At 41.9% G+C, this 14553-nt stretch overlaps 3 protein-coding genes and 1 pseudogene across 3 annotated transcripts in view; 1 reads left to right on the top strand and 3 right to left on the bottom strand.

Annotated features, from left to right (window-relative positions):
- Positions 1 to 4077: 4077 nt before the first annotated feature.
- LOC120429029 (F-box/LRR-repeat protein 2-like) lies at positions 4078 to 6403 on the bottom strand. The gene is made up of 2 exons (XM_039594165.2): positions 5391 to 6403; positions 4078 to 5329 (listed from the first exon to the last, which is right to left on the bottom strand). Exons 1-2 carry the CDS (start codon positions 6249 to 6251, stop codon positions 4469 to 4471), a joined length of 1722 nt encoding a protein of 573 aa, XP_039450099.1. The 5' UTR covers positions 6252 to 6403; the 3' UTR covers positions 4078 to 4468.
- Positions 6404 to 7374: 971 nt separating this feature from the next.
- Positions 7375 to 8576, bottom strand: LOC120429027 (26S proteasome regulatory subunit 6A-A-like; annotated as a pseudogene).
- A 2083-nt stretch (positions 8577 to 10659) lies between these two features.
- On the bottom strand, positions 10660 to 11191 carry LOC120429028 (small integral membrane protein 12-A). The gene is made up of 2 exons (XM_039594164.2): positions 10957 to 11191; positions 10660 to 10882 (listed from the first exon to the last, which is right to left on the bottom strand). The coding sequence occupies exons 1-2, from the start codon at positions 11084 to 11086 to the stop codon at positions 10743 to 10745; spliced, it is 270 nt and encodes an 89-aa protein (XP_039450098.1). The 5' UTR covers positions 11087 to 11191; the 3' UTR covers positions 10660 to 10742.
- A 204-nt stretch (positions 11192 to 11395) lies between these two features.
- The window catches only part of LOC120426133 (transcription initiation factor TFIID subunit 2), a 7558-nt gene continuing 4400 nt past the window's right edge, over positions 11396 to 14553 (top strand). Inside the window, exons 1-2 of the mRNA XM_052709894.1 lie at positions 11396 to 11422; positions 11495 to 13323. Of these exons, the coding sequence (XP_052565854.1) occupies positions 11396 to 11422; positions 11495 to 13323 (1856 nt within the window). The remainder of the gene's footprint in view (positions 11423 to 11494; positions 13324 to 14553) is intronic.

A 14553-nucleotide genomic window follows, 5' to 3' on the forward strand; every position in this document is an offset into this window, starting at 1 on the left:
GGAGTTTTTTTTAAAGGTCCAATAAACCAAATTTCCAGTTTTTGCTTTTTAAGCAGCCCCCTGGCACCACTGTAAATGCCTAGAACGTTTGACAGTTACCAAAACCTCGAAGAGCCCACGCATTAGTATGTGTGAAGAGCCCACCATAAACAATGCATTGGATAGAGTTTGAGCATTAGTATGTGTGAAGAGCCCATCATAAACAAAGCTTTGGATGAAGTAGTATTGGTGTCTTCTGATTGTTTACATAAAAATAGAGAAATGGCGCGCTTAATCAAAGATAATAATTTTGTGATAAAATTACTACAAAATTTGATTCAAGTGGTCACGCGAGTGGTCCTGTGTATCTTGGGCATATTTCCGGACGTTTATCGTGTGTGTATGAGGCCGGAAGCTAAGGAGCTCTTGAATCGGCCGGCTGGCTGGCTGCAGCCGGAGAAGCAGAGTAAAATTTTACCTCTTCCGAAAACCGGTACCGGCCGGGTTCCTGTTTTTTTTTTTGAGCAAGAATCCGACCGAAAGCTGCTCTGGATCATGGTAGTAAGTAAAGAACCTTCAACAATAGCAATGGAGGATGAACCAAATTAATGGAAAATCCGAATCGACCGGGAAAATCGAACCACTTTGTTTATTTTTCAAAATCTGACAGTAGACACCTTCGTTTTCTTCTTTGTTTTCTTGGTGTTCGTCATCGAATATTTTGGTTTCATAAACATGGCGGCAGTGACAGAGGGCTGTTTTTAAGTGTTTTTTAAAACCGCCAAGGGTATTAAAGCAAAAAGTGAAAATTTCAAACAACATGTTCAGGTATAACAATAATAGAGAGTTGCTTGCTCACTTTTATTAGAGCTACATATTTATAATTTATTACGAAATCTCGCTATCTTTTTTAAAAGGCAGGAAGCAGGGTTGCGAATGAGCGAGCGCTCACGGAAAGCGTGCTCGCTCCAGCTGGAGCGTGAGTTTTTATCAGGTAGCTCGTGCTCGCTCACGCTCACCGGAGCGTTTTGCGCTCACGTGAGCTGGTGAGCCAAAGTAGGTAGTTGTTTTTCACTGTTGAAGCATCTGCCTGTTTGAAACGAAGTTTCTAGAACTATCTCAGCACAGGCAGCAAAAAACAAACAAGAAAGTGGTCAAACAAACAAAAGTAAGCAATAAAATGGACAAACCGAAATATACGTTCTATTTTAAATTCAGAATTATCCAAGGGACAGAATGATTCACTCTTGAGTGAGCTAACAAAGAGCTAACTCATTCTTAATGTAAACATTCATTGACGCGAAGCACTGATATGTACAAATAATTAATTGACAAATTGTGTTTATTTCAAGTTTTTAGAATCCGGACTCAAAGCGGTTTAAAAAAAAACACAAAAAAGGAAAAAGCGGAAGTGTTTAATATAATTGGGGGAAGAGGAGTCACCCATTATGTGGTAAAACAAAACAATGACAATTTATATTATTTCATTCAAATGGGTTATTTTAAACACTAGAAATTTGGAGTTTCTTTTTTGTGAAAAAAAGAACTGTTTCAACAATTTACCCTATTTTCTAGAATAAGAAAGCGAAAAATTAACTTTATAAAAAATGATCAGTCGTTTCCAAGCACTGAACGATTCATTAAACGGAATGACTTTTTTTAATGGTTGCTAATTCTGACCTGCACGTTTTTGCAACAGTTTTTAACTCTGACTGTAGGTCTCCAATATGAGTTGACCCTTGCAAATTTATTATTCAAAAACATAGTTAATTAAAATAAGCTATTCCAATTAATATATAAAAAATGTTCCTAAGTGATGTTTTCACTGACATGCTGCGCCTTAAGTAAAAAATCTAACCAAGGTTGAAAAACAAAAACTTTCTCAAAAATGAAAAAAAAATCGCGATTTTTTTTTTTGAATTAAATATACTTTATTGAATCTTTCTTATAATAATTACATTTGGTTTACATAATAAGTGGTCAGCTGTGGCTCTTCAGCTTTAATTTGCTTTTCGTGATTTAAACACTGTTCATTTTCTTAACTTTAAAAGTATATGATTTATCATTTTTGTAACACTAGGTACAATGAGGAAAAAAAAAATAAATAAATTTAAGAAAACATAACCTAACCTAAAACTAACTTAATCTTACCATAAACTAAACCAATCCTTGAATCAAGGGGTATTCAGATGTAGCACATTTTTCCCTGAATTTCAAACATTTTTCTTGAATCTTCTGATCCAACATTTTTACTTCTGCTAATTCATGAACCTCACTTGATCTTGTCCAGCCAGGAACTTTCAAAACCATTTTGAGTACCTTGTTTTGGACACGCTGGAGCTTCAATTTATGAGTTCTAGCGCAACACTCCCAAACAGGTACTGCATACTCAATAACGGGGTAAATTATTTGTTTGTAAACTGCTAGCTTATTTTTCAAAGATAGCTTTGATTTTCTGTTAATTAAAGGATACAAACACCTGATGAGAATGCTGCACTTGTTCAATATTTTGTCTACATGCTGCCGAAACAATAGTTTCGAGTCAAGTATGAGACCTAAATAGACAGCTTCCTTTGACCAGGGTATTGAAACATCATTCATTTTAATCAAAACATCATCCTTTGGGACAAATCTGGCCGATTTGGAAAGTGGAAAAATGATGGTTTGAGTTTTGGCTGCGTTTATGCGAATTTTCCAGTCGCCAAAGTATTCGGAAAGAACGTCAAGACCCTTCTGAAAAATCGCGATTCGTTTCGCGATACTTCCAAAGTGAGCGCTCCGTGAGCGAAAAATGAGCACGAGCGCGAGCTTGGGGCAAACGCGAGCTGAAAAAATCGGAGCAAACGTGAGCGCGGGCAAACGTGAGCTAGCTCGCGCAGCGCTCCTCCTCACGAATGAGCGAAAAATGAGCGCACACGAGCGCGTGAGCGCGTGAGGATCGCAACACTGGCAGGAAGTCTACCCGTATTGTATTTTTGAAAATTAATCTAGAAATAAATAGTAAACACATTCAAACCGAACAAATTTCATCACCCAACCACCATGCCACATCTACTGACGGTTTCTTTGTTCTTTGTCATATAGGTCATATCTGTAGCTTGATAACCAAAAATTAATAAAATCAAAATAAAATGGTGGATTATAAACAGAAGCCATATTAGAAAATCAGTAAAAAAACAGAAGATAGCTAAAAATAAAAAGAAGCGAAACCCCCTTTCTGCGATGTTTCAGGTACATCCGCAACAGTTGACTCAACATGCTTCGAATCAAAACAATGCCGTCTACAATCACAACGTACTTCCCTTTCCCACATTGGCTCGCCCCTTTCTTTTAACCGTCTTGACTCTGACCCTCACTGGTCAAAGGTTTACGTGCCGTTTCCACAAACCACCAGCTAGTCTGGGCGTCAACCGAAGAGTTATTATCCACCCTCGGCCTGCGTGTTCATGAATCAAAAAAAGAGTGGAAAAGCTTTGAGAGATAAGAGAATCAAAAGTTAGTATAATTAAAATCAAATGATGGATATTAAATAGAAGAATCAGTGAAGAAGTGAGAATCAGTAGAGCAAAATATGAATAGGAGATAGGTGGTAGCTGAGAATGAAGAGAAGAGAAACCCCGTTGTGCGATGTTTCAGGTACACCCACAGCAGTTGACTCAGCATACTGCGAATCAAAACAATACCGTCTACAACCACAAATTACTTCCCTTTCCCACATTGTCGCGCCCCTTTCTTTAGCCGTCTCGACTCTGACCCGCGGTGGTCAAAGGTTTACGATCCGTTTCCACAGGCCACCAGCTAGGTCATGATGAAAACCAAGCCAACGTGGAGGTAAGCAAATAGGACACTCGCAAGGAACCAGAGCTATACTGTTCTGATCAAAATAATTCGGATGATCTAACAGAACTACGGATGTAGTTAGTTGCGCTCTTTCCAGGATGTTCCTTACCTGTACGTCAGCCGAAGAGCACGCAACAAGATCAGTTTGCATGCTCTTAGGTATCAATCCTTGGCCTGCAATCATGTTCATGAATAATATACACAAATCCGGAAAGTCCACAAGGATTTTTTCTGTTCAAAAACTCATACACACGTTACCTCGTTTAAAAAAATAATATATTTTATTTATACTTCGATATGTGATATAATCTATTTATTTATTTCGCCTGCAAACAAAACTTCTCTGGGAGCGAAATCTCTTGTATAAATTTTGACGAGCATGAAACAAAAAAATCAAATTCATCTACGCGCCCTAACTGACGGCCTTGATCACGGCCGAATATTTTTTGCTTAAAAATAAACAGTTTAAAATTTTTGCATCACGATTTCCGAAAACTGTGTAAAGTTGAACGAATTTGATTCATCTATTATTGTGCTGCTTCTGCTGGCTCCGCTGCCTCCGCGGCTTGCCGAGTATAGTTCAGACGATCTCGGATTTTTGTTTAAATAAATAATTACCCACCACCACAAACTAACAACGCACGCCGCTTCAGACGTACAGCGACCGTATGCTTCGCACGCCCTCAAGCCGGTGCTTGGCTTCGTCGGTCAGCAGCGGACAGTTCATCATGTTGAGCCACACCAGGCTCGTCCGGCAGTGCGCGATAACGTGTTCGATGGAAGCATCCGTAATTGCACGACACCCGTCCAGGTTGAGCAGCTTGAGGCGCCGCAGGTCACGGCAAAGCATCAGCACCGCACTGTCACAGATTCGCTTGCACGCGTCCACGTGCACGTACTCGAGCCGGGGACATTGCCGCACGAGGGCACGGACGCCGAAATCCGTAATGTTTAGCCCGCGCAGGTCGATCTTCTTGAGCCGCGGAAAGCTGATCGCGACCAGCGTTTCGTCCGAGAGATCGCGGCACCGGCTCAGGTTAAGGTAGCACAGGCGGGTCAGGTTCGTCACCGGGAAAAAACGGATTCTCTCGAAGGGCATGTTGACGCTGTCGAAGACGGTACGGCTGAAGAAGCTGTCGTCGATGTCGAACGTTCGCTGCAGGTTCAGGTATTCGAGCTTCTTGAGATGGGCAAAGGACAGCTGCAAATCATGGATGTTCTCGTACGAGCACTGGTACAGTGTGAGACTTCGAATGTTGGGCGACTTTTCGAAGAATCGTGGCAGCGTGTTGCGCGAAAAGGTCGCCGCCGAAACGTACAGCTTCTCGAGGTGAGTATTTTCGTACGCGCTCAGGTCCAGATTGCCGGCCACGTGCGTTGCGTCGGTGATCTTCAAGTACTCCAGCCGGCGCATGTTTCCGAGGAAGGACTGCTGCAGGTTGTGCACCCGACAGATGTGCAGCTTGATGCGCTTCAAGTTGGGCAGATTTCGACTGATTTCGCTCAGAATCTAAAAGAAGAAAAGTTGAATCGTACAAAAAACACTACCGATTAGCAATGTCGTGCCTAACCTGATCATCCGCGGGGAACAAATTGTCAATGTTCAAATGCACGATCGAGGGCTGTAGCCGGCTCAGCTGGATGATGTCCCTCTGCTTGAGGTCGTAGCTAGATTTAAGCGAGATCTTCTTCAACCGCAGCCGATCGACGGTGGCAAGTTTGTGCAGCAGAGTCGCGCCAATTTTGGTGTAGCTCAGATTAATGCCCTCCAGCGTGCCCCGCACCGTCTGGACAAACTGCACCAACTTCTCGCCCCAGCCCTCAAACGATGAATAGTTGAGCTTCAGCACCTTCAACCGGGGACAAATCTGTCGGAACATTGCGAAGCACTCGTCGTACACGAAGATCGAGCGCAGCGTGAGCGTTTCCAGCTTCTCCAACCGAAAGTCCACCGAAACGTTGTTGATGTGAAACTCCTCAAACTTTGTGGTCTTCAGAGCGAAATACCTCAAATTCGGCGTGCACCTCAACAGCCGTACCAGCGTCTCCCCCGAGATCGAACAATCGTTCAGCGTGAGGTCCTGCAGATCTTCGCCGAGGGCGCACCACAGCGTGTCCGCCGCATCCTCGACGGCCACCGCCTTCAGGGTTGCCTTGGTGTAAACACTTTTCGACTTGGCCAAAACCCGACACTGCTCGCAGCCCTCGTACAGGCGGCAGTTCTTGAACGACAACACAAACTTTTCCATCAGGGACGACGTGTAGCAGATCGTGTCGTGCCAATGGTGGCAGGTGAGTCGCACCTGGGCCAAGTCCGCCATCGGTAAATGCTGAAAGATGGTCACCAAAATTTCCGTGGGCAATCGCGGAAGAGGCGGGGCTTCGTTCGCTGAGGCCGATGGCGGGGGTGGCGTAGGCGGAACCGTGTCCATTACGAACCGGTTCGGAACACAGCTGCGGACAACGGGGGACAACCGGACACTGGCCGCTTGTTACGATAATATCACGAACAAAATGACACGACGCAAATAGACAAAGCCGCAATCACGGGATTTCTTTTCACAAAAGTGGTAATGTTTACATCGAGCCAGCAGCTGTCAACTCGGGCAGGGCTACCAGATTGGACAGTTTCGTACTGACAGCATAAGGGCATCTCCAGCGCTGGGGTGCAAATCAAATTTGCACCCGGCTCATGAATACCGAGATCAAATTTGCCACCTTGAAAAAACTCCGTCATCCCCACCGCTAGGGTAGCAAATTTGCCACCGAAACAAGCCCACCGCGGGGGGCAAATATGGGTTTTTATCATTTTTTGCTCTCGTTTACCTTCAAAATCAATAATTATGTGTTGATTCATGCCTAGAAATGCTAAAAGTTTATTAAACTTTTTAATCCTATTGAAAATTTCAAAGAATTTCATTTTTCGAAAATGTCGAAAGTTTAACTATTTGCTACCCGATTTGATTCCCACCAAATTTGCTCTCGAGTTTGCCCCCGAGTCTCCCACCGCGCGTAGCAAAGCAGGTATCAAATTTGATCTCAAGTTCATCTGTAGAAGAAAAATATGTGTCGGTACCTGTCGGGTACTCATTTTCTGATACCCGACAAGTACCGGCAAGCCGGGGGGCAAAGTTTTGAATGCTTTTTATACACGGGGTTGGGCACAAGGTTGATCCGTAGTGCATTGGATTTACTTCCGTAAATATTCCGTAAATATCGTAAATATAGGTAAATATTATTCACCTGCACGATATTCGGCACAACATTTTGTTCAGTGTGGATAATGACAGTTAAGAACTGTCACTTGTTTGTTTCCTTCGTTTACAAACTGTCACCGCTCTAATATTTTTCGAGCTTGAGGTTTTTTTTCACTTGCGGAACCGATCCTCGCAACAACCTTCCCCGCAATCCACCAGCAATCTGTGCAAGAAGCCCAGTGCGGATCTGCGCTCCGACCCAGAAATTGCCGACAAGACCACCGACTGCCTCGGACTTGGGGTGAGTAATCCTCCGATCTTTTGCTTCATTTCTGATCGTTCTGCCTTCTTAGATTTCACCGGAGGTCGATCCGACGGTGCGGATTTGCGCCGGCTGTGCCGAACGCGTCAACGCACAGCACGCCTTCCGGACGCGATACCTGCATACGACAGTTACGTCGAGAACTAAATGTTGTCTAAATGTTTGAACGAAGCGGAGGATGGAGTTCACGCGAAGGTGATGGCCAATAATGTGGATTTACAAAATCCTCCAGCAGAAGGATCCCGCGCGCATCTTTAAGGTGCTTCTGCACATGGTCAGACAAATGACAAATTCGGCAAATAAAAACCGTACGCCATGATTATTGTCTTTTTTTCATCATATTTAACAATACATAAAAATACAGCTGAAACCAAAAATAAAAAGAAAATCCAAGTAACTTCAATGTTCGTCTCTCATTGAACTCCAGGTGACCAAATTAGGTCAAATAAATTTAAAACATGCATATGAAACAGTTAGATGCGTCTGCAGCGTAATCGCGGGCAGGAAGTTATCGCTGGCGACTTTTCCTTGGCTAGTGCAAACGCGTCCCGGAGGAGCTTGGCAATATCTCCGATGAACATCTGCACCAGCTGCGGGCCGGCCAGCTTCAGGAAGGTCGACTTTATTTGTTTCACACTTCGGCGGATGAATTTCCAGGTTCTTGAACATGTCCTTGTGCGTCATCGGCAGCACAACGGCCTCAATTAGTTCCTGGATTTGCTTGTCCAACCCGCCAATGTCCGAGTAGTGCTCGCTGGGCCGTTCGTCCACCTGCATCGCCTTGACGCGCGCGTCATACTCGGCCGGAAGTGTCTCCAGGATGAGGTACGACGTACGAGTCCTTGTTCACTCTCATCGCCCGGCTTGAGCTTCTCCGGAACAACCAGGCCAATCACGAGCAAAAAGTACGTCTGTCGTGTCGTCTTGATGACGGGGCGCTTGCCCTTCCGCTGGTAGTCCAACACCACCACCGCACGGTCGTCTTCCGTCTCCTGCGGGTTCACGTCCAGCAGCTCGATCGGTTCCTACTGATCTTGGTATCCCGTCCCGATTACTCCTCGGAATTCAACATAGCGTGCCTTACAATCCAAACAATGTGGCCGGAGAACAGCAAAATTGAAGGGATTTTTTTTTGTTTGTAAACAATCAGCAGTGCGCGCGTTTGCGATGACAGCTGTAAAAACACTGAAATAAAATTCATAGATGAGTCGTGTATACACGTGAATATGGATGCACATACGGATCAACTTATGAAATAAATGCAATATATTTGGAGTGACCACCTCGTGTTTTTATATGTCTGCTCTCTTTATGATATGTATGATGTATGATTCAAAAATTCAAAAATTCAAAAAAATTCAAAAATTCAAAAAAATCAAAAATTCAAAAAAATCAAAAATTCAAAAATTCAAAACAAATCAAAAATTCAAAAATTCAAAAATTCAAAAATTTAAAAATTCAAAAATTCAACAATTCAAAATTCAAAAATTCAAAAATTTAAAAATTCAAAAATTCAAAAATTCAAAAATTCAAAAATTTAAAAATTTAAAAATTCAAAAATTCAAAAATTTAAAAATTCAAAAATTCAAATCTTCAAAAAGTCAAAAATTCAAAAATTCGAAAAATTCAAAAATTCTTAAATTCAAAAATTTAAAATTCCAAAAATTCAAAAATTCAAACATTCAAAAATTTTAAAATTCAAATTCAAATTGAATTTTTGATTTTTTTAAATTTTTGAATTTTTGAATTTTTGAATTTTTGAATTTTTAAATTTTTGAATTTTTGAATTTTTGAATTTTTAAATTTTTGAATTCTTGAATTCTTGAATTTTTGAATTTTTTGAATTCTTAAATTTTTAAATTTTTGAATTCTTGAATTTTTGAATTTTTCAATTTTTCAATTTTTGAATTTTTGAATTTTTGAATTTTTGAATTTTTGAATTTTTAAATTTTTAAATTTTTGAATTTTTGTATTTTTGAATTTTTAAATTTTTTAAATTTTTGAATTTTTGAATTTTTGAATTTTTGAATTTTAAAATTTTTGAATTTTTGAATTTTTGAATTTTTGAATATTTGAATTTTTGAATTTTTAAATTTTTGAATTTTTGAATTTTTTTGAAATTTTTTGAAATTTTTTGAAATTTTTTAATTTTTTTTAAAATTTTTTGAAATTTTTTGAAATTTTTTGAAATTTTTTGAAATTTTCTGAAATTTTTTGAAATTTTTTGAAATTTTTTGATTTTTTTTAAATTTTTGCTTGATTCGATTTTCCGTGCATAATTCCATTTGAAGCGGTAGCAAACAGACTGAATACCGGGTAGCAAAGTGAAATCCCGAAGAACTGAGAGCAAATTTGCTACCGCGACAGGTACCGCGATGGGGTTGACGTCGGGTGCAAATTAGCTTTGCTTCGATGTTTGCACCCAGCGCTGGAGATGCACTAATAGGGTCTATTACATGGTTTGGGCACTTGAATAAAAAGTGTGGCTATTTTCAGTGTACCCAATTGAGTGTAATGGAAAACTGCTTGACATCATAATCAAATGTTTTTCCTTCCTCACCTTATTACTGAGGAAAGCGTGGAGAAAGGCTATAAAATCACTCGGAAAATGATCTTTTTAATTAGACCTCCTAGACCTACCATCATTTGTACATATCGACTCAGAATCACCAGCTGAGCAAATGTATGTTTGGCTGTATGTGTACCAAATCAATGTCACTGGAATATCTTGTCACAGGCTCAACCGATTTTGGTTTTAATGGTTTTAATCGATCCGTCTTAACGTCCCCTAAGTTGCTATTTAAATTCATGCAGTTCTATCATTTATTTAAAAAGTTATGTTAAAAAAACTGTTTCATATTAAATCAAAATTATGATAAAGGGGTGGTTTTTCATGAAACCCTCACATGTTATATATGTTTAGAAAGCATATGAGAAGACCTTTTAGGTGGAGTAAGAATTTTCAAGACATGACTTACCTATTTTAAATTACAAGCAGTTTCGAAAATGGTCTGAATTGAATTCACATAACCTCAACTGGTCGGGTCTGATCGCCACGAAAAAGCCGTGTAGAGGGATGCCATTTTCCTCAAAGGCCGTGTCTGTATAATCTTGACAAAAAGTATGTAGGTAGTCTGTTTTTTACTCATCACTTATTTTTATTAGGACCTCTTCGGTGCTGCGAACGTTAGGGGAGATCCATAAACATGTGGACACTTTAGGCAGGTCGGAATCACTATAAATGGGAGGAAGGCACCAACCACCTAAAGGTGTATTAAGTAACGTTTTTCTTGAAAAAATCAATAGCAACGTTAGAACAAGTTCTACGATAAAATTTGCCGTTTATTTGTATAAAAACCAACACTAAATTTAAACAATGAAGAATCTGTCAGAATATTTTAGTTTCATTTCTTACTGCTATCCAGCGAAGGAGAAAGATTTCTTCCCAGGACATTTTCCCTGTACACAAGCTTTTCCACATCTGCTGCATTTTTAAGGTTTTCATCATCTGTGTTGCGCTCCGCGCGCTGCTCCTGAATGGAGGCTGCAAAAGAAAGTTCGTCAAATGAACAAAAAATCTTAAGCTTCCTTCGGTAAACAACCCTATTTCCCTCTTACCACTGTACGGCGTGTACTTGTCGGACAGCAAACTCTCAATGTTGTACCCGATCACGCCCACGATTCCCGCAATCGGCAGCGTGATGTAGGCCACATTGGAGCGCAGAAATTGGAGAATCAGTGGCCACATTTTTATCAAATTTACGGTTTTGTTATTTTTATCACTTTACGAAATTCGCCGGCGTGTGATGCAATTTTGTTATGTTTTCGATTTCAGCTGATTTTGACGTTCCGGCATCGCGACGCCCAAACTGACAGCATGCGCGCATGCTGTGAGTTGTGGTTTGACGTTTTTGTCTTGACTTGAAAGTAAACGTCAAAACAAAAATTTTAGCTGCTGTGGAGGCGGCGTCGTTTTCTGCGTAAACAAGTGATTTTTTCAAATTAATTTGATTTTTCGGTGGAAATGGTGCGCTAAACTGCATCGAAATCTCTCAAAATGAAGAAGGAAAAGACGGCAGATAATGTGCGACCGTTCAAATTATAAGTATTGCTTATTTTGGTGCGATTGCATGAAATGTTTTGACGTTGCCTTTTTTCTCCCTGCACAGTTCACCAGATTCTGAGCCTGACCGGCATCAGTTTCGAGCGGAAGAGCATCATCGGCTTCGTGGAGCTGACCATCGTGCCGGTGAAGGAGACGTTGAAGATAATCCGTCTGAATTGTCGCCAGTGCCGGATCTATCGGGTTATTCTGAACGACAGCTATGAGGCCACGTTCCATTACTTTGATCCGTTTCTGGACATTTGCCAGGACAACAAGACCAAGTCGCTGGAGGTGTTCTCCAAGTGTCACTTGGAGATGGCCAAGAAGACCGACCCGGACAACAATGCGGGTGAGCTGGTGATTGTGGTTCCGGAGCAGGCCACTCACCTGATTGGCGAGGGAAGAGGGCTGCGGATTGGAATCGAGTTTTCGCTGGAGGATCCTTCCGGCGGGGTGCACTTTGTCATTCCCGAGGGAGAGGGAACGATGGAGGAACGGGCGGCGCACATGTTCACTTACGGGCACGAGAATTCTTCGAGACTTTGGTTCCCTTGCGTTGACAGCTATGCGGAACCGTGCACTTGGAAGTTGGAATTTACCGTGGACAAGAACATGACGGCCGTCTCCTGTGGGGAGCTGGTCGAAGTCGTGATGACTCCGGATTTGCGTCGAAAAACGTACCATTATACGGTGTCGGTTCCGGTTTCGGCGCCGAACATTGCGTTGGCCGTTGGTCCGTTTGAGATTTACGTCGACCCGCACATGCACGAGGTGACGCACTTTTGTCTGCCCCAGTTGATGCCCCTGCTGAAGAATACCGTGCGGTACATGCACGAAGCGTTCGAGTTCTACGAGGAGGCACTGACGCAGCGATATCCGTTCACCTGCTACAAACAGGTCTTTGTGGACGAAATCGACAACGATTGCAACGCGTACGCCACGATGACGATCCTGTCGACGCACCTGCTGCACTCGATTGCCATCATCGATCAGACGTTCGTCGCGCGTAAAGTCATGTCCAAAGCGATCGCCGAACAATTCTTCGGCTGCTTCATCACGATGCAAAACTGGTCGGACGCCTGGTTGGCACGTGGAATCGCCGAGTACATGTGCGGTCTGTACTCGAAAAAGTGCTTCGGTAACAACGCGTACCGCGCCTGGATCCGAGACGAACTCGCCGAGGTCGTAAAGTACGAGGAAAAGTTCGGCGGAATCATTCTGGACTGTAGCCAGGCGCCGGCTCCCCCAGCAGTTTCCAGCATCAACCAATCCCCAGCCGCCCCAGCGAAAGCCTACAACGACAATCCGTTCTATTTCCCAATCAAAAACATTCACACAATCTCCCCAAAATACGTTGAAATCATGCGCAAGAAGGCCCACCTCGTGATTCGCATGCTGGAACACCGCATCGGCCAAGAACTGCTCCTGCAGGTCTTCAACAAACAGCTGGCCCTAGCGTCGAACGCCGCCTCAACGAAAATCAGCAGCGGCCTGTGGCACCAGCTGCACATCTCCACCAACATCTTCACGAAGGCGATCTTCACCGTCACCGGCAAGGACATGGCCGTGTTCATCGACCAGTGGGTGCGAACCGGTGGTCACGCCCGCTTCACGATGACCTCGGTGTTCAACCGGAAGCGTAACACGATCGAGCTGGAGATTCGCCAGGACGCCGTCAACCAGAAGGGGGTGCGCAAGTACGTGGGGCCGCTGCTGATCCAGCTGCAGGAACTGGACGGCACGTTCAAGCACACGCTCCAGATCGAGAACATTGTCGTCAAGTCGGACATTACGTGCCACTCGAAGAGCCGGCGAAACAAGAAGAAAAAGATTCCGCTGTGCACCGGGGAGGAGGTGGACATGGACCTGTCGCCGATGGAGTGAGTACTTTTTTTTCACTTGAACGATTTTTTCGTGTTGATTTGGGTTTATTTTTCTCCTGTAAATACCTAACTTTAGTTGATGAAGTTTTGTTTTGAACAAAACACTTTAATTGTTTATTGTTTCCTGTTGAGCTTTAATATAGGGTACATGACCCTATTTTGGACCTAGTACCTATTTTGGACCTATTTTTATTAATCGAGGTAGTTCAGGCTTTTAAAGTACGAATTCACTGAATCCAACCAACAGAAAGTGTAGGCAGGATCGTTTTGTATCTTACCTCTTCCAAAAATGTTAACATTTTGGATTATTTCCGCTTTTTCAGCCACTTTTTCCAACGCCATTCGAACTTCCTTTCATTTTCCTAGCATATCGATTAGGTCCAAAAATTCCGGCCTCGTTGCTTATCAGATTTGGCTCGCGACACCTTGATGATTTTTTCTGTTTTGCACTGACACCAAGCAATTTCGTCGGGTTTCCGAGCAATGTAACTGTTGTTTATTTAATTCTTTCTGGTTTTCCGTCACTAAACCATTGAAATAACTATTCTATTATCGAAAAAAAAAAACTCATTTCAAAATATTTTTTTCAAATCAGCCGCGTTGGATCAGTTTTTGGAGCTACTTTGCCGTCGGTTCAAGGCTATCACCAACACATGCATAACTAGGTGTTGCCAGTTTTGTTTATCAATTTATTTCGATATTACATTGAAATTGATTGATTTTTTTTAATTTAATATTTTGAATTGAATTTCTTTACTGTAATTATTTGAATGAAATCTAAGCTTTAAAAAGCAAATGATTAACAGAAACAATGAAAATATGTTTTTAAACGATAAAAATGCAAATTGATGCTAGAGATTTAGATGATTGTTAGGACCGATTGCAAAGTATCCCAAAATTTAAACTGATGTTGATTTATTTTTGTCTTATGATCTCTAGCTAAACATTGTAATAGGGCCGAAGCCGAAGTGTAAACAAAGAGTCTATTCTGCTCGTTCCAAATGTAAACATCAACTGACGTGAGCAGGATAGACTCTTTGTTTACACTTCGGTTTCGGTCCTTTTACATTGCTTTGCTTGGTCTTAACATCATTATCACCAATTCAGCCGCATATATTTTTAATTTTTGCTTCAAAAAATGCAAACTGGCTACCCTGTAGGAATTGAAGGGGAAACGATTGAAAAACCTAAAGGGTCTAGTTCATTAAATCGTCAGCGTATTCATGG

The sequence above is a fragment of the Culex pipiens genome, chromosome 3 (assembly GCF_016801865.2).
Source record: "Culex pipiens pallens isolate TS chromosome 3, TS_CPP_V2, whole genome shotgun sequence".
NCBI classification, from domain to species: Eukaryota; Metazoa; Arthropoda; class Insecta; order Diptera; family Culicidae; genus Culex; species Culex pipiens.

What these genes read in the sequence shown, in the direction of transcription:
- LOC120429029 (XM_039594165.2), bottom strand. Translation starts at nt 6,251, where the DNA reads ATGGACACGGTTCCGCCTACGCCACCCCCGCCATCGGCCTCAGCGAAC. An exon ending in TGTTCCCCGCGGATGATCAG is followed by an intron (nt 5,330 to 5,390) that starts GTTAGGCACGAC and finishes TTCTTCTTTTAG; the next exon opens with ATTCTGAGCGAAATCAGTCG.
- LOC120429028 (XM_039594164.2), bottom strand. Translation starts at nt 11,086, where the DNA reads ATGTGGCCACTGATTCTCCAATTTCTGCGCTCCAATGTGGCCTACATC. An exon ending in CAAGTACACGCCGTACAGTG is followed by an intron (nt 10,883 to 10,956) that starts GTAAGAGGGAAA and finishes TTTCTTTTGCAG; the next exon opens with CCTCCATTCAGGAGCAGCGC.